At 51.9% G+C, this 18,126-nt stretch overlaps 4 protein-coding genes across 4 annotated transcripts; 1 reads left to right on the top strand and 3 right to left on the bottom strand.

Moving 5' to 3' along the window:
- Window positions 1-6,715: 6,715 nt before the first annotated feature.
- On the bottom strand, window positions 6,716-8,601 carry PG994_010415 (Malate synthase- glyoxysomal; the record flags this gene model as incomplete). Its single annotated transcript, XM_066861824.1, has 6 exons — window positions 6,716-7,004; window positions 7,064-7,306; window positions 7,363-7,520; window positions 7,577-8,154; window positions 8,206-8,320; window positions 8,344-8,601. The coding sequence occupies 6 exons, from the start codon at window positions 8,599-8,601 to the stop codon at window positions 6,716-6,718; spliced, it is 1,641 nt and encodes a 546-aa protein (XP_066710934.1).
- A 1,818-nt stretch (window positions 8,602-10,419) lies between these two features.
- PG994_010414 (cytochrome c oxidase assembly protein) lies at window positions 10,420-10,883 on the bottom strand (the record flags this gene model as incomplete). Its single annotated transcript, XM_066861823.1, has 2 exons — window positions 10,420-10,787; window positions 10,877-10,883. The coding sequence occupies 2 exons, from the start codon at window positions 10,881-10,883 to the stop codon at window positions 10,420-10,422; spliced, it is 375 nt and encodes a 124-aa protein (XP_066710933.1).
- Window positions 10,884-11,725: 842 nt separating this feature from the next.
- PG994_010413 (lysosomal acid lipase cholesteryl ester hydrolase) lies at window positions 11,726-13,891 on the top strand (the record flags this gene model as incomplete). Its single annotated transcript, XM_066861822.1, has 5 exons — window positions 11,726-11,757; window positions 11,808-11,887; window positions 11,950-12,045; window positions 12,109-13,318; window positions 13,372-13,891. The coding sequence occupies 5 exons, from the start codon at window positions 11,726-11,728 to the stop codon at window positions 13,889-13,891; spliced, it is 1,938 nt and encodes a 645-aa protein (XP_066710932.1).
- A 1,410-nt stretch (window positions 13,892-15,301) lies between these two features.
- Window positions 15,302-17,338, bottom strand: PG994_010412 (uncharacterized protein; the record flags this gene model as incomplete). Its single annotated transcript, XM_066861821.1, has 3 exons — window positions 15,302-16,921; window positions 16,987-17,211; window positions 17,279-17,338. The coding sequence occupies 3 exons, from the start codon at window positions 17,336-17,338 to the stop codon at window positions 15,302-15,304; spliced, it is 1,905 nt and encodes a 634-aa protein (XP_066710931.1).
- Window positions 17,339-18,126: the final 788 nt, after the last annotated feature.

The raw sequence follows: 18,126 nt of genomic DNA, 5'->3' as shown, positions 1-18,126 counted from the left end.
GTGGAAAGGGGTATGCGGAAGGCGAATATCCTGTTGTATGGTTTATCTAACCACGACACGAACTTTCTTTTGGAATAATCACGAAATATCATTGTCGTCAGTTTACCCTCGCACGCTTAACACGGTTCGATATCGCCACCGAAAACGTTGAAAAGACTATGTACTTCGGGATGGCTTAACTTAGTGCTACCAAATGGGATATCGCGGTAGCAGTGGTATTTCCCCCCCACGGCCGAGGTGAATCCATGGTCGGACGTCACATGTCGTGGCGAAAAAGACCGTTAACCTAGCCCCTGATCTCATCTACTTGGCCGAAATGCACGACATGACAGCACCAGAGGAAAGGGGACGGGAGAAGCACCCAAATAACCTCAGACGCAGACTCAAAAAGAGTCGCGCCTTGTGTAATCCATTTGCTAGCAGGTACTTTTTCAGCCAGCTGTTCCTTGAACTCAAATGGCGGTAGTCACAGATACGAAAAAGGGATGAAAACGGCGCTTTTGCTGCCAACTCTCTCACTACAAGCTCTGACCAGACCAAGATCAGACGTCTTCGTTCTGGCCCGTCTTCTTCTTTTTTTCTTTCTCTCCACCTACCTCCCTTGCGTGCTTACTTATTTTCGTGAGGTGACGATCATTGTTTCAGTTTCCTGACCTCTCTCTCGTTCGCCATTCTCGTCAAACCAGACACGCATGTGTGAAAAGGGGGGGCCGGGGGCATTGCGTGGGTTAGGGGCACGCTAGCAACTCCCTCGCTATTTCTCTTCCACAAACTACACTTTGCCGAGAAGCGTGCGCCAGGCATACATACATACGTACCTGCCCAGGCCAGTCACCAAGGAAAAAAAGGGTCACCTGCCAGCCATGCTTAGGCTTTCCGAGGTCGTTACGAAAAGCTGCGACAGGCAAAAGGAGACTTACCTCCAAAGTTCGAGTGAACACATATCTAGCTACATATCTAGCTGCCTTAGCTCTCACGTCAAGCAAGCCGAGGGACAAGGTAGGTAGACAATGCATCAATGTATGTACGTGCGTGCGCGTATGATGTATCACGGGTAATGCTTCTCGCTGATCCAGGCCTAACTAACACCCCGGCTGCCTTGCAGTAGTCGGACAGCAGAGAGCGAGAGACCTGGAAAGGCCGGTGGTGCTAGTTTGGTAGTCTGTCCGGCCAATTCGTGATCATTGCCCCCCCCCCTTTGTGTCTTCCTCTGCAGCACAGATCTACCTAGTACCCTGCTTGCTGTGGTCCTCACCGTAGCCTCTGCACATCAGCTGCCTGTCGCCGGCAAGCATAGCCGACTTTAGGGGGCAAAGAGAGGACCACTACGCCCGATAGTTGCATAGCTGTAGTAGGTACGTCTGGTTTCGTATCGAGCTGGCAGATACATACATGACATAGGGGTAAGTAGCGAGTGCTCTCTCTCTCTCTGTTTATCTTCTCTCTGTCGCGCCAGACACACGAAAGCAGGCAAATACCAGGCCTTTACGCGTCCTGGTCGCATGAGTTTGCCCCTATTACTCCCCGCGCGCTCGGGCTGTACTTCTGTACGGTGTCCAAAAGACTTTCTAACGATGTACCGTGGGTCGGACAGTCCGGGGTTCTGGATCCATCACACGCCATCGTGATAGGTGGCGCTCAACAAAGGCCTCTGGGTGGCGGGCGCCATCTCTGTCTACTGTGCATGCAGCAGCACGATTCCTGCCTGTGTCCGGTCCGCCAACAAGCGAGATAGAGACAGACTGACACTAAAAGGGCTGTTGTATGCATGAGCAGTTACGACGACAATTTGTTTGTCCGGAAGAAGCAGACGCTGGCCGGTCCCGTACGGTTCTTGGCGACGGTGTAGCGCTCTCACTCTGCATGAGATACGCAAGGAAATTATTCAATAGTCCAGATTCAAATCTGCTACCAAACAAGTACGGATGCATGAGCTATTCATCTCTACACACACATACATACACACCCTTGCCGTTCCCCCGTTTTGGTTCATCGTGCTATTATATATGCTTACCTAGTCTGACCCAGCAATACGGTGAAGCCAGAGCGATGGTGAAAGAGCTGCTCGTGTAATGAGTGACGCCACGGTACTGAGGCTGAGCAACAAGCTTCCTGTCTCAAGCGGGCGGCCCTGGTGGCGCTGAGCCCGACTACTGCCATTACTACTACTACATGTACTCTGGCCTGGCCGATTCCTGTGCATAGGTCCAGGCCGGAGACAGTTGTTTCGTGGTAAGTAGAACCAAAACAAAGGGCACCGTATGTAAGCCTGGTGTGCGCAAGAATGGAAGAAGCCGAACCGGGGGCGTGCGAAGGAACTACCGCCACCGCTACCACGCCCCCCCTTCCCCCTTCCTTAGCTATGCTTGGTGTCGACAACACATACACACGCACACGCACACGCACACGCACACGCACACCCACCAGAGACAGACGGTACGGGCCAACCAGCCCTGCCCGTCAGCCATCACACCCAAAGCTCGCGAGGCAATTCCCCCCAAGTGGACAAATGAGAGACTTCGGTTAGGGCTCAACCAGCTCACCGGATCCTCCCTCCTCCCTCCCTCCCCTCCTTCCCTCCCCTTTTTAGTGCCATGTTTCACCTACGAACATGCAGTCGACTTCACCGGCCCCAAGTTCCGATTTGTGGTCAATCTTGGACGTCGTTTTCGTGTGCCAATCCCCAGCGAGGAACTCAACAAGAAACGAAGAAGAAAAAGCAAGTTGAAAGACATACTATATCATTTCTATCCTTCTTCTGTGTCTTGCCAAGCCGGATCTCGCTGTGGTCACTTGGCACTCCGGTGATCGACTGGCCTTCTTCCAAGGCACAACGTACAGTAGTAGTCGTCGTAGTAGTATCGTTTCGTGTGTGGGCGATCATGAAGTGCCTGCCGAAGCAAGCCTTACGGGGGAATCGGGGATACATACAATGCCTTGGCACATGTGTTGTGGTTGCAGAGTACCCCTGCAAAGCTCTTATTGGTATCGTTTGCTTTCTTTTGTTCTTCATTTCTCACCTCATGCTAAGGCTCGTCTTTGGGGGAGGGGGGGGAGGGGGCAGGATGTTTGAGATGGGTGGCATTCATACATGTACGTACAAAGATCCAACCAGTACAAACCAGGTGGTCGAAAAGCCACAACCGCTAGGGTTGGTTAGGCGATCAACCCCGTCACTTTTTTACTTGCTTACCTGCCTCAGCCTTGTAATAATTTGGGCTGCCAATCCGTGCGTTCTTGGGTCGTCCTTGCTACCTCTTTTCCTTTATTATCGGCGGCCTGAGCTGCCAAGGTCGGGCGCAATCAGGTAGGACGAGCCCCTGATTGATTGACCTTGGCTCGTAAGAATATCATAGTATGTACATGTCGTTGCTTTTGAGCTTTACTCAGCACAGAGAGACCACAATGCAGCAAGTAAGCGCTCAGGTCAGTCACGGGGGTCTAGACAAATCCCCTATCTACTGTATCTTGTCTGCTCATGGCAGCCAACTCCGGTCACCGGACAGGAGAGAGCCTGGATATGGCTATCAGCCCACCCCCCTCACGGTGTCCAGAGAGATCTTGACATGCATGAATCGGGTCAAGCATCTACGAGCCTGGCCCTTATGTATCCCTCCCTCTCTTGTCCTTATCCACGCCTACGGCTGGCTCAATAGAAACGACGGTTGAATCTGGCCCAAGCAAGTTTGTTCGCCACCCCTGCTAATCTCTATTGCCCTCTGACGCTTTTTTCAGCTCTGTCCAGGATACTACACATTCGGAAACCGAGAATGAACCAGCCGTGACAAATGCGTGCGTGCCATTGGCTAGCCCGCCGCAGGCCATGATTGTCTTCCTTCAGCTTTCCAGCCCGACCGAGCTGGGCGACTGTGTAACCTTCACCCTCTCTCTCTCTCTCTCTCTTGCATAGCTGGATAGGTAGCTGACTACTTCATTCCTGCAATCCTGCCTATTAAGAAGGCCATATCATGCCCGAGCTAGCCAATAGTCCATGCGACTATCGAACCTCGCACGTAACATGCTCACGTAACAACCTTCCCTCTCCGATGGGGCGTGGGGGGACGATCGCAAACAGCGAGACCCCTTGAAAACAACTTAGTCATATCTGTATGTCGGATGCTGTCCCATACAAGACTATCATGATTATTGTTGCTATCAAAGGAAATGTACGTGTAATGAGCCTTTACTCGATTGCTACTTATAGCTGCCTGAGCTGGCCCGGCCCATCTCGTTGGATCCGCGTGGCCGAAAAAGCAATTTTTGAGATGATGGATAATGGATGATGACCAGTACATTAAGATTGAATCAGTGACTTTTTAGCTGTGTGCGACATTGCCAGGCACTATGTGACACCCAGCTCATACACCGACCAATATATCCCCGATCCAATACTTGGCCGCCTATCGGTCGCACAGGAAGTAGGAGCATGGGAGTTTAAGGTTAGAATAACTATTGTGTTTTTCCTTCTTCTTCTTCTTCTTCTTCTTCTTCTTCTTTATCTTCTGTTGTTTCGCTATCGCTGGCCTGCCGGAGGAAGACTTCCTTGCTTCTTACCTGTCATTTGGGCTTGTAATCAATGTGTAGATCGTTCGCCTGTCTAAAGGCATGTTCCTCACCCAACGACGGATTTTGAAGAATGGTCGTTAATTTAGGCTTCGGCTGCCACATGGACACGTACCAAACAGATAATTTACCCCGTTCCTGTACGTGTGCGAATGATGTGTGTGCGTGTGTGTGTGCACCCGCAACCTTCGTCCCGGCAGAAACAAGAGGGACCCAGTGCGCTCGGTTCGGGTCGCCCGGCTGGCCTTCCGCCCGCCTGTGAGCCCCTCACCCCCCCTTGCCTTAACTTCGTGGGCCAGAGACATTCGGACAGGCGTCCAAATGTCTAAGTAGATGTGCGGGGGACAAGTGGGGAGACACAGGTAATCAATGAACACTGATATCTCTATTCAATATTGCAAAGCATTTGCCCAAATATATCAATACGGCTATCCGCAGAAGTCACTTACAACAGTACATGCTATGCTACCTAATCAGGTATCCGACCGAAGACGGTTACATGCAGCGGACCATAGACAAGAAATGGACCCATTACTACCCAATCGTCATACATAAGAAAAGCAAATTAGCAAAAGGAAGCAAAATAGGCACGAACACCCCTCAATCTTCTTCCTGTCGAGTATGTGCTTATTTGTTTCCTGCTACTGTTGTCCAAAGGATATGCAAGAAGCCTTGCCTCCCATACATTTCGAGTCTGCGTTTCAAAAAGGGGGGCACACAGAGCCCAATGTGCAATGCGTATTGTGGTCTGTAGATGATTGGACCCCCGTTTCGTGCATATCACACATGATGATGGCACTGCCAACTTCGTCCTTTTACCTCTATACCTGCCCGTTGTGGTCAAATCTACTGTGCTGGTAGTGCTGTAAGACCGGAGTGTAAAGGTCCATACTGGTTGCTTGGTGCGGACGAGCCAGAGCTGCATGTTATGAGGCTTTTCTCTGTCACGATGCGATGATATACCCTTAGTAGAGATGTAGAGCAGCCTTCTTTATTAGAGAGGATCAACGTGAGCTGCCTGCCAATAGTGTAGAGGGTCGGTAATCCATGGGTTTAGTAAGAATGTTCTCACGACGCTCTCCCTTCTCTCGAGCTTCATGTGAGGTCTCATGAAGGGGCACCCGATGATGGCCACCTGGATTTCGTCTTGAGCTGTAGTAGACCTCTGGCAAACCCTCCAAAGCAAGAGTCTATCAGAATAGCATGATGGAAGCGTCTCTGCGCTCACTTCGTACCCCTGAACCCCGGGGATCCAATCTTGCATGGGGTCACAGAGCACACTTCTCACGGACTCCCTGCTCTAGAAAGCACTGGGCAGTCCCAGTAGGGAGGGTGCAGTTTGTTATTGCATTGCATGATATGTCCGTATGTTCAGTAGTAACCTGTTCATAGTGAATACGACAAAACTGGCTGTCGCGTTTCATGCCACAACCACTGGACATTTGTCAATCTCATCCGGGGCTTCCTTACTCTACCTCCAAATGTCACAGATCGTTGGCTGGTAACGATACCTCTAAATTGAACAAGACCGTAAGCTACATACGTAGATGAACACTGGAGAAAGTCCCCATGATCAAGATCAGATGTCGGTTGGTCATCAGCCTGGCCCCTTTTCCGTGTACACACGGGGTTGCCACTTGCTTCGAGTAGACGTAAAACTGTGTGTATAACACCCGTCATTCAGGTCACGTTTCGTAACATGAACTCGATTATTTCTGTCTATCAGACACAATCAGCTTCACGAGCAAGATGTAAAGCAAAGCAAAGACATAGCTGGAAAAGGGGGGGGGGAGCACGATCGACTACAGCTTGTGTGCGTTCACTTGAACACAGGGTTGCTAGGGGTCGGATATCGAGATACGTATTGATGCCGGAGCACTAGAAACCTGGTCTGCTCTTCATGACAAACAAGAATAGTGTCGGTGGCACGCTGCTGTGAAGATTGATGCCTCCTTGACGGCACGGGAATAGTTCACTTCATCGCCTAGGATGGTATTGTAGCTGGATTTCAGGGAACTAACAACAGTCCATAAGGATACACTGCTAATGACATGTCTCATACAAAAAACGTATTTACTCAATACATGGAAACGCCCAATAACCAATTTGATTCACCTTCAGTCAGTAATGGCTGTATGGCATCGATTGCCCCTCATAGCTTGCTCGCCGGCTTCGCGCTGCCAACCGCCGTGATCTCGTTGTACAGCAGACTTGTCAAGAAGTCGGCATAGTCCTCGCCCGTAACCTGTCCTGCGAAGTACTGAGACGCGAGGCCGTATTTGTTCCCTTGCGGCGCCTTCTTAGCAAGCTCTTCGGTCTGTTCTTTGAGAAGCTGCAGGGCGTAGGGCTTGTCGACCTTCTTACCCTCGGCTGTCGTCACGCCGTGGCGTACCCACTGCCAGAGCTGTGACCGCGAAACTTCGGCCGTAGCCGCATCCTCCCTGAATTATTTGTGAGCATGCGAACGTAAGAGATTCAAGTTTCGAAAATGGAAACTTACATTAGATAGTTGATGGGCACACAGCCTACTCCGCGAATCCAGGCTTCCATGTATCCCAGTCCAATGTTGAGGTTCTTGCGGATACCTTCTTCCGTGATCTTCCCGGGGACATTCATGTTCAGTAGATCGTTCTGGCCAATCTTAACATCCTCACGGCGCACGAAGAGCTGGTTTGGCGTAGGCATGTGCTTGTTGAAAATCTCGGAGGCGATAGCAGCCAAGGCAGGGTGGGCAACCCATGTTCTACATCAAGCATTAGCAAGTCGCCGCATGTACAGGTCCAGAAACTAGTCACATACCCGTCGTGGCCTGCGCGGACCTCTCGGAGTTTGTCGGCTCGCACACCATCCATCGCCTTGTCGTTGGCCTCATTGTCGTCCTTGATGGGGATCTGCGCGGCCATGCCACCCATAGCATGGACACCACGCTTATGGCATGTTTGAATGAGGAGTTTGACCTGTGGAAACGAGTCAGTTACCATCTGCAAACACAAAACAGCGCCGAGGTACTCACGTAAGCGTCCATAAACGGCACCGTCATGGTCACACTGCCTCGATCGGGCAGGATGAAATTGCTGTTCTGGCGGAACTTCTTGATGACGCTGAAAATGTAATCCCAGCGCCCACAGTTGAGACCGGAACTGTGGTCGCGCAGCTCGTAGATGATCTCATCCATCTCGAAGGCGGCCAGGATGGTCTCGATCAACACGGTACCCCGAATCGTCCCCCGGCGCATACCGATATAGTCTTGTCCCAGGTTGAAGGCATCGTTCCATAGACGAGCTTCAAGGTGGGATTCCATCTTGGGCAGATAGAAGTAGGGGCCGAAACCTTGCTTGACGCTCTCAAAGGCATTGTGGAAGAAGTAAAGACCGAAGTCAAACAGCGATCCGGAAATCGGCTCGCCGTCTACAGTGACGTGCTTCTCCTCCAGGTGCCAGCCTCGAGGCCGCACAATCAGAGTCGGCAGCACACGGTCGGTGCGGATCTTGTATTCCTTTTCACCCTGCTTGAATTCCAATTGACGTCGTACGGCATCGTACATGTTGACCTGGCCGGTGATCATGTTATCCCAGGTTGGCGCACTCGAGTCTACGCTTGGTTAGCTACTTGAACACGTCTCAATGGACGGTTCTCATCCACCGATCGAGTAAAACTCAAGATGTAAGGATGACTTGCCTTCGAAGTCGGCCATATATGTCCACACGTTGGAGTTGAGGGCATTCACAACCATCTTGCGGTCCGTCGGGCCTGTGATCTCGACGCGGCGGTCGACCAGACCTGGAGCGGGCGGTGCGCCTTTCCATGCCGGATCTTCGCGAATGTGCTTTGTCTGGGCAAGAAGTCCGGGAGCTGGCCCTTGTCCAGCTCAGTCTGTCGGATCTTGCGGCGCTCTAGCAAAGCCTTTCGGGTGCCGTTGAAAGAACGATGTAGAAGAGCCAAGAATGCCAGAGCCTCTGGCGTCAGGATATTTCTGTGTTCAGTGCGAACCTCGCCAGAAATGGTGACACCCTCGAGGATTGTCTCGGTAGTCGCCATATTTGCTGTGATGGAGGCTATGTGTAAGTCGCTTGAGAGCCGCTATTGCTAGTAGAGAGTGCCTGGCACCAGATGGGATATAGGCTGGCGTGGTTTGAATTTAAGATGATTATAGAGATACTATCACTCAACTGACAGCTTGGAGGGGAGTTGGGTTTCATATGATGAGGGTTTGAGATAGGAACTAAGCTGGGTGTTTCCGGGCTGAAGTATGACTGGTCTGAGGGAATGTGAAGGAAGTCCCGGGTATGACGAAGATGGTATGGGAACCCCAGGTTATCTCCAAACCTTCGGCATTGAGTCTTGTGGGCGCGACTAGCTGGAGGTGGTTGGCCACCAGGTGATGATGTATGGCAAGGATAGGCTCCCGTGATGCAAGTACCGTGTCGGTATGACTTACGTGTGAGTGTACAAAACAACTGGCTTGCCGTCCGGCCAAGTCAAGAATAAGCTCGGCGTCAGAACAGAGTTGGCTCGTTTCGGACGGATGGGTTGACGTGAATGGACGGTCTAGCCGGCGGGGTGACGGAAGAAACAGCTTGTGAAAGTGTGGGGGAAGGTTGAATATCAGAATGCTTTACTGGGCGTGTAACCCGAACACAAGTTCCAGCGAGCAAAGAACGCATGTGCTTTACATTGAATCCATGGCAATACCTGTCCTCTTATTCCGCTGCATCGTGTCCCATCCAGAAGTGAGCATAAACGTTCCCCAGGTAGGCATACTTTGCCAACCCGAAAGTCATGGCGGGTTCCGCCCGACCGTACGGGAAATCCCACCAGGTTGATCATGACGGCATCGGAGCCGAGATACCTCCAACCCTTTGCCACTGTCAGGTTATCGAGTTCTCTGTCTGGATGCGATGTCCATTATCAGATATGGGTCGCTTTCTGCAAGGCAAATAGCTTATATCCAATCCGACTTCGGCCTGTTTACTCGATTAAAATGACCTATCTTGAGAGGTAAGGTGGAAAGCTAGAAAGTCGGTACCTGACCGAGCTTCATAATAGTGGGTGAATGGATAGTTGCCGAATGGCCGAGACCTGCCTGGCGCTGGCATGCCGAGGAATAAGCTAACCCACTAAACAGGTACAAGTCGGGCAGTACCTACACACCTCAATTTGATGGATATTAGGTCGTCATTGCCGACTTGACGGGTACACATCAGTGCGGCCGGTTATTCCCGGCTCTTCATTCCTACTTTGCTTTATTCGTAAGATTGATAGATTGCAGTTGTATAGTAGCTGAGGATAAGCAGGCTTGGTATAAGAAGATACCAACAGGACCAACGGGATTCAACTCATTTCCACCCCGAAGAGTGTGAAATAAGGGGCTATGGACAGCCTGCATCTAATCCCAGCTCAACGGGCGCCTAAACAGCTATCTCACTCGGAAGGTTCGGTCGGGTACAGCGTACGTGGTAAAGCCCTTTCATGGCCCTTTTCTCGCAGCTGCACTCCGACCATAGGGACGTGTAAGGGAAGGCATGCATTATGATGCCCAGTGTCGTCGGGAGACGGGCTAAAACCCCATCAATCTCGTGGGCAACCATCGCACTCGGCCAGACGGGGATGACTATCCCCAGTACATCAAGTAAAACAGAACCTTGAGCCGAAGCAAATATTGAGGCTCTGCTCATAGCGTTGAGAAGGGATGTGTTCCGGACGATGCCTTGAGAACCAAGCCTGGCTAGGTTATGATATCAAGGCTTAGCAGTAACTGCAAAGAACCATAAACGCCGCCCAATGCCGCCTTTTTCAGGTTGACCGATTTAACTGCCAACGTAATCGTACAAGCACCGCCTTCTCAGGCACAGCTTCTTATTTCTTATCCTTGTCTGCTTGCTCTTGCCTGAGCTTCTCGTTTTCCACTTCTCTCCAGTCCTTGGGCTCGGGCTCGTTGCCATCCGTCTTCCGCACAGAGCCGGCGAAGGCGGATCGGCCGGCGTACAGTTGGTAGCCCTCGCCCGAGTCGCTGGCCTCGAGGTTCTTGAAGGTGATGGGCTGGTTGCCGCGGAATCGCTTGCGCATATCGATCATGCCCCTCCTGCATTCACCAAAGCCCTTCTTGAGCTGCTGGCACTTTGTCGGCAGGGTCTCGGCGAGCGGCGACCGGAGGCATTCGGCGGCAGTATGGCGCTGAACCATGACACATTCGGACTCCTGGAGACATTGCGCCAGTGCGGCCCCTACCAGGTGCGCGACATGGTTAGCTGAGGGACAATTGCCGAATGCGAAAAGGAGATGACGGCCACATACGTATTTCTTTTGCAAGAACTCGGCATTTTGAGGATCTGACTAGATGTTGTGATTTGCAGGCGCCGGCCTCTGAAAGTGAGTCTTCTCGATACCGAATCGTATCGTCGCAAAATAGTTGCAGACGAATTGATTTTCCGTTGCCCGTGAGGCGCCACTGATCTCTGATTGGCCAAGCCTAGACCCGATGCATGACAGCTGTAGCGACAGGGGGCGGGCTGCCTCTTAGATGGTTCTGTTACCTGTAGCAGCAGTTGCAGTGGGGGAGCTAGAGCTCTCAAGCCAAGCTCAGGTACGGGCACGGCCAAAGCAAATCTCACAAGCAAGCTCCAGTCGCTGCCCAGGTGGGACTGACTGGGACTGACTTCGGACGAGATCCTGACTTATTATTTCATGTATGATTTGATTCTCCATGTTGATATAGTCACTCTTCCTCTTGCTGTTTATTATTATGGTACTTTTCTTTCTTCCTGAATAGACAGACTCTTTGTTGCATCTTCATTTCACCTGGGGATACCTTTTTTGCTCCGCCCCCCTCCATGTGTCGCTGCTACCCAGAAGGGAAATAGAGTTGTATTTTCTTTGCATGTGACGACATCATCTTCTGGGGAGGAAAGTGCTACCCGACAAACCGTTGGCGACTTTGACAGCGCCGATCCCTACCAAGCCGTTGCGTACGAACATACTCCGTACACTTCGTTTTATGATTATTTTAACCCACCTACTTTGCGATTCTACAGTTCCCCTCGACGGCAAACAATGCCTTTTTGTGTCGCGACACTGAGATCATAGAGAGCTTTCTGTTGGTGTTACGAAAGCCCAAGCTGGGTGCCACACACATAGTGGGCGCGCTTGCTGTTTACCTCCCGCGATGCCTGTTCCTTTCATCGGCCGGTTGAATCCGTAAGTCGAGATGAGCTGCGACGCACAGAGACAAGCTGACTATGGAGAAGGGCCGAGTATATTGCGCTCGTAGGCTCGTTTGTTCTCGTTGGGCTCGAAGCCATCATCCGAATTTTCACCCTCGCTCTACGTACGCAATACCAATCTAGACATCCCGGGCGGCGCATTCTGCGTTACTAACTCACGATGCAGCAAACACACTTCTTTCTCTCTTCTATGCAGTTTCGCGACGGATCTTCAACAGGTTCACATCGCCCGCGCAAAGGAGGGCAGAGCAAAGACGAAAATGTACGTGTAACCGGCCGTACCCGCTGTTGTTGTATCGTACCTAATACATCTGCTTTCTATCAGCCATATCTACCTCGATCCGAAATGCCTCCGATTTCGTTGACCTCTGCGCCGAGTTTGGTTACACTGCCGAAGAGCATGTTGTACAGACCAAAGATGGCTATCTACTCGGCATCCACCGTCTCCCGTGGCGCAAGGGAGAGGAGGATATCAAGGTCAACAACGGACCGCAAAGTCTGCGGAAGAAAGTCGTCTACCTCCACCATGGGCTTCTCATGAACAGTGAAGTATGGGTCAGCTTGACGGATGCCCAAAGGTGCCTCCCATTTGTGTTGGTAGAAAGGGGCTACGACGTTTGGTTGGGCAACAATCGCGGAAACAAATACTCCAAGAAATCCGTCAAGATGTCTCCTGCGAGCATCGACTTCTGGGATTTCTCCATCGACGAGTTTGCCTTCTACGACATTCCCGACACCATTGAGTATGTTCTTCACTACACCGCGCAGTCGTCGCTTTCGTACATTGGCTTCTCTCAGGGTACTGCCCAGTCCTTCGCTGCGCTGTCTGTGCACCCCAAGCTCAACGACCAAGTCAACGTTTTCATTGCACTTGCGCCTGCCATGTCGCCGGCCGGCCTTTCTAATGGAATAGTCGATGCCCTCATCAAAGCTTCCCCGCAAGTGCTCTTTCTTCTCTTCGGTCGCCGGTCGATTCTTGCGTCGGCTACGATGTGGCAGTCTATTCTCTATCCGCCCATTTTCGTTCGCGTCATTGATATAGGTTTGTCCTTCTTGTTCAACTGGAAAGCCAAGAATATCTCCCTGTCGCAGAAACTGGCTGCTTATCCGCATCTCTACTCCTTCACGAGTACCAAGTCTGTGGTGCACTGGTTCCAGATCATCCGCAACAAGTCGTTCCAAATGTTCGACGATGACGTCCATCCGCCACTTAGTACGACGCACAAGTACACCAAGGTTGCCAAGTACCCGACTCGGAACATCAAGACCCCTATTGTGTTGGTCTACGGTGGTAGCGATTCTCTTGTGGACATCAAGGTCATGCTGCGTGAGCTACCCAACCGGACCGTGGCCACGGAGATTCCACATTACGAGCATCTCGATTTCCTGTGGGCGAGAGATGTTGACACCCAGGTTTTCCAGCATGTGTTCGATGCCCTGGATAACTTCACAGATGCGGAGCATTCTAAGGAGGAATTCGAGAGTTATCGACGTGCCCGAGCCACTAGCCTTAACGCTTCAGCATCATTTGGGCAGTAAGTGCACATTTCTGAAAGGATGAATGGTCACTTGACTAAATAACATCCAGCGCGTACCGTAACAGTGATGCAGTTGAATCGGACGTTGCGTCTATTAATAGCCAAGATCCTGCCCTAGAGGTGGCACACAAGGCACGAGAGGATCTCATGAATGACTCGTCGCCGCCCTCAACGTCTGGCCCTTCTGAGACGACCGAGGCTACTGAGGCCACTGACGCAGGCCCCATCGCAACGCCGGAGGCTAAACCTCAACCCCATGCGATCACAACAATTAGCGAGAACATGGTGACAACGCCTATTAAGAACTGGGGTGGTGTCGATGGAGCAGATTCGCCAATGTCTGCCCAAGAACGCAAAACGCCTTCTCCGTCTCCGATTGGAAAAGGGGCCAGGACTCACAAGCGACGTGGTAGCGGGGCCAGCAATCTAAGTTTTGATGCCGCAAAGGATGGCAAGGGCCGTGGAGGTGGAATACGGATTGGAACATCCAAGCCCGTGGTTGGTGCCAGTGTAGGCAATGCGGCTGGCGGAAGTACGGACGATAGCGTCCGCAAGAGGAATGGTGTCTGATTCAAAGATACTGAGAGGTATAATAGGTGTTAACAGTCTCATACCTCAGAATTCAGCTTATTTTCTGAACTAAGGAGGAAATGAACCTGCTTCCTCTGTGTGTATTTGGGCTTAGAGGCATACTAGAATGATGCAGATGGCTCTAGCGATCATTTGCAGTCCTTAATACGAGATTGAGATGCTTCCATTGGGGAGAAATACTTTGAAATAATCTCTATTGAAATTTGATGTGCCCCGTGGTATGGGCTTGAGTCGCCAGCCACTACTCCGATCAGAACATTTTCTTCAGAACGGGCTGGTCGCGTTATACTCAGAATAAGGGGGATGGCTAGAATCCCAGAACCCTCCAGTAAGAAGCATGTTATACCACACATAGCCGCCTAAAGACGCTCACCAAAATTGCCTTGCAAGATTGCTACAGGGAGAGGGGACGCCAAGGTGAGTTCGCTTTCGAAAACCGCCGCCGTCTTTCTCGTCAGTGCTCTCCCTCCGCTCGGGAGTTTATTAAGGGGCGCACTGAAAGCAATCAGATACAGACGCCAGGAAGGAACTAAAGGAATATATGTTTCTTGTGTATACCAGAAATGCCACTGCACGGGAGGGCCCGATGTTTTTTGGAGTAACACAGATGTTGTTGGTGCTCAATGAGTGGACGCGGACATCAATTTATCATGTGGGCCAGACCCTGCTTCGTGTAGAGCTTGCGATCAGTCTTGGTTTTGTCTAGGTAAATAGAAAAGGTACTACAAGGCCGAGTGAGATGATATTATATGTCAATAAAGTCAAAACAAAAAGACAGAAGAGAAAGCTAAAATCAAAAAAGGTGAAAACTTAGGCTAAAACTGTTCCACGATGGAAGATGTCATGGTTGTGACTTACACTGATTAGTGAGAATCGACAGAGAGAGACATATATACATTCTGGTTAAGCAGAGATAATTTTGGAGACATGGAGATATCACAGTCAAGGCAGGCTAATTAGGTTGTTTGTTCGAACTTGCAGCACGAAGACTACCGTTTGTTGAAGATTCCTTCTACGGGGTATTAACTATTAATATACATGACTCAAAACTTTTGTTCGGAGCCTTCATCCTCCCTCCCTCGCTTTTCATACCCCCCGTAGAGCTTGTGTAGAGATAAATAGAAATAATAGTATGCCGAGCCGGTGATGCGTACATGCACCGGGCTTGCTGTGGTGATATTTGTTGATGTGATCGGGTATATCAATAACCCTTTCCAAGAGTCTCTCTCACTCCAACTCTTGCTCCCCAGTCCCTCCGAAAACCTATGTTCGGTAGAGCCAGTAAACCGTGTAAATGTTCTCCATAAAGAAGCTATGTCGTAAGGATCGTAAGAAGTAAAAAAGGGTACAGTGGATGTCAAACTGCGAAGCTGCTGTTCCCATGCAGGCTTACAGAGCGACAGCAACGGCAGCGATGAAGGCGCCGAAAGCAATGCCGGAGCCGACACGGCCAGCACCAGCGGTGATGGGGGCGGTCTGGCTAGGGGTAGCAGTAGGGACGACAGCGCCGGTGCCGGTGGGCTTGGCGGAGACCATGGTGGTGGGGTAAGGGGCAGCACCTCCGTTGCCGCTGCCGCCAGTAGGACCAGCGGGGGCGGTGGCGGTAGGGGCGGGCTGAGCCTGGTAGGTACCAGGGACAACACCAGCGGTGGGCTGAGCAGCACCAGCCTCGCCGGTGGTAATGGCGATCTGGGGAACAGTCATGGTGGTGCTGATGGTAACAGTGCTGCTGGAAGAGGGGACCTCGGCGCCAGCCTCATCAGTGGCGGGAACAACAGTAGTGGCGATGACGGGGATGGTGACGTAGCTAGCCGAGGGCATGGGGGTAGGCTTGGCGGTGATGTAGGTCAAGCTGTCGGCACCAGTGGCAATGCCGGGGTTGGTGGGGATGAAAGGAGCGCAGATACCCTTGAAGTACTCAATGGCATCGGCAATAGTCTCCTGACTATCACCGTGGGCGGCCATGCACTCGTAGATAGCATCGGTGAACTTGGAGTCAGGGCAGTAGCAAGCGGCATCGGTGTTGTCCTTGCAGCCAACGGAGAACATCCAGGTGTTCAGGCACGAAGGGAGGACTTCGGGAACGGGGAGTGTCGGAACGGGGGCGGCAGGGAGAGCAGGCTTGGAGGTGGCGGGAACAGCGGCAGTCGAAGAAGCGCCGGTAGGCTTGCCAGGAGCACCCTCGACAGGGTAGCCGGGCGCGCTCTCAGTAGGCTTGCCAGGGGCGCTCTCGACGGGCTTGCTGCTGGAGGCAACGTGGGTCTCAGTGACGGGGCAGATGGTGGTGCCGACGGGGACGGTGACAATGGTGGTCTGGGTCGACGAGGCAGGGCAGTTGGTGACAGTAGGGCCGCAGCTGGTGACGGTCGAGACGGAAGTAGAGTAGATGGTGGAGGTGGTCATATAGGTGCTGACGTGGGTCGAAACAGACTCGACCGGCACAGACTCGACCGGGACAGACTTAGAGGCGCTGCTAGAGGGGATGGCGACAGTGCTGCGAGTCTTGGAGCTCTCGGCCTCAGGTACGCTGGTTGTCTTGGAAGTCACGACACCGACACTGCTGGTCGTAGGCTTGACGGAGCTGGAGGTGACAGCGGGCGAAGACACCTTGACGGTGGAGGCGGTGGAGGCAGAAGTGGAGACAACAACCGAGGCGCTGGAGCTAATAGTGGTCTTGACGCCGGCAGTGCTGGAGGTGGTGACGGCCGGGGGCTGGGTAGAGGCCTTGTAGCTGGTGCTGCTAGGCTTAGGAGGGACAGTGGAGGACTTGGTGTTGCAGTCGAAGGTGATGGAGTGGAAGCCGAAGTTGCAAGTCTCCTTGGGTACGGCGGGCTGCTTGGGGACGACGACGGTGACATTCTTAGCACCACCACACTGAGTGTTCTTTACGAAGGTACCGGACTTCTTGCAAGGAGTTCGGTGCTTGCAAGTAGAGCCATCGGGCATACCGTAGTGGAACTCCAAGTCGCAATCGAACTCGGGAGTCACCTGGAAACCACCAACGGAGGTCTTGTCGATGTCCTTGCCATTGCAGCCGAAGCTGGGGGCCTTTTGCTTGTCGGGGTGGGCAACACCAGCGATGCACTTGTCCTGGAAGCCGAAAGTGCGGGAGCAATCTCATCACGCTTGGAGAACTTGTTCTCGCAAGTGAAGCCCTTCCAGTTGAATCCACCGTAGCTCTGGAAAGGACCGGTGGGGAGATCCTTCCAGTCGAAACCGGGGATCTGCTTCTCGGTACACTTGTTGTCTGTGTTGGCGGGGCAGTTGAAAGCAGGTGCGCTTCCCCAGCCACCGAAGCCCTGTGTGGAAAGTTAGTATACAGTTATATGGGTATAGTATAGTATAAAGAAGTGTAGTGGGACGTACAGTAGCTGCGACCTGGCTGAGGCCAGCAGCCAGAGTGGCGAGTGTTGCCGTGTTCTTCATCTTGACTGATCTGAAACGAATCCTTCTTTGGCGATAGTTTATTTAAGAGCGAATGTGGTGGGTATTCTTAAGTTAAGAACGAATGGTAGTGGGAAGCAAGGATAACGAATGGCCTTGAACTTCCTAGAAAGAAAACAGTTGGTTATGCAAAGAGGAAACGAAAGTGAAGAGAGGCTTGGTGAGCTGGATAGAAGAGAGAGAAACTTCCGGAGCGGGAGCCAACAAGCATATATAGGTGTGTCGAGGACATGACTTGATGGCCATCCATCTCCTGTTAGTGATGGTGGTGGTGGTTGCACAGACAGAGGACCCCCCAGCCAGGAACGCATGGAACCCATGTTCACCACCGCACCCTTGGCAAGTTGTAGCAGTGTGTATGGGTCGAACGGCGGAGCCTAATCCGGACATTGACAAGTTTATCTCCAACCAAACCCAGTCAGTGTCAGTATGGGCAGAGACAGAAAAGGAAAGACCAGGGTTGTGGGCGTTCAGAGATGAGCGAGAGGGCCCAAGAGGCGCCAAGGTGTTGTTGTACCTGCAGCGCCCCACACACTCTACTACCTGCAACGTACTAAATCCAGAGCGATGAGGGCGAGCTAGCCCCGTACCTTGCCCACCGCACTCGGGTATCTTTTAGGTAAGTCGGGTATAGGAAATAGAGCGCGCGGTTGGGTATGTGGCTTCCGGGGGCGTGAAAGGATACGCATCTGTACGTCTTCTCATTCGTTTTGTTTCTTCTAATAAGAAAATACTTTTTGAATTGAGTTTGATAAGCCGACATGCTGATA

This window comes from Apiospora phragmitis (assembly GCF_038363925.1).
Source record: "Apiospora phragmitis strain CBS 135458 chromosome Unknown utg000010l:1.0-9815664.0:1.0-9183399.0, whole genome shotgun sequence".
NCBI lineage: Eukaryota > Fungi > Ascomycota > Sordariomycetes > Amphisphaeriales > Apiosporaceae > Apiospora > Apiospora phragmitis.
Note: the sequence above shows the minus strand (reverse complement) of the source record. Positions and strands in the feature narration are given on the sequence as shown.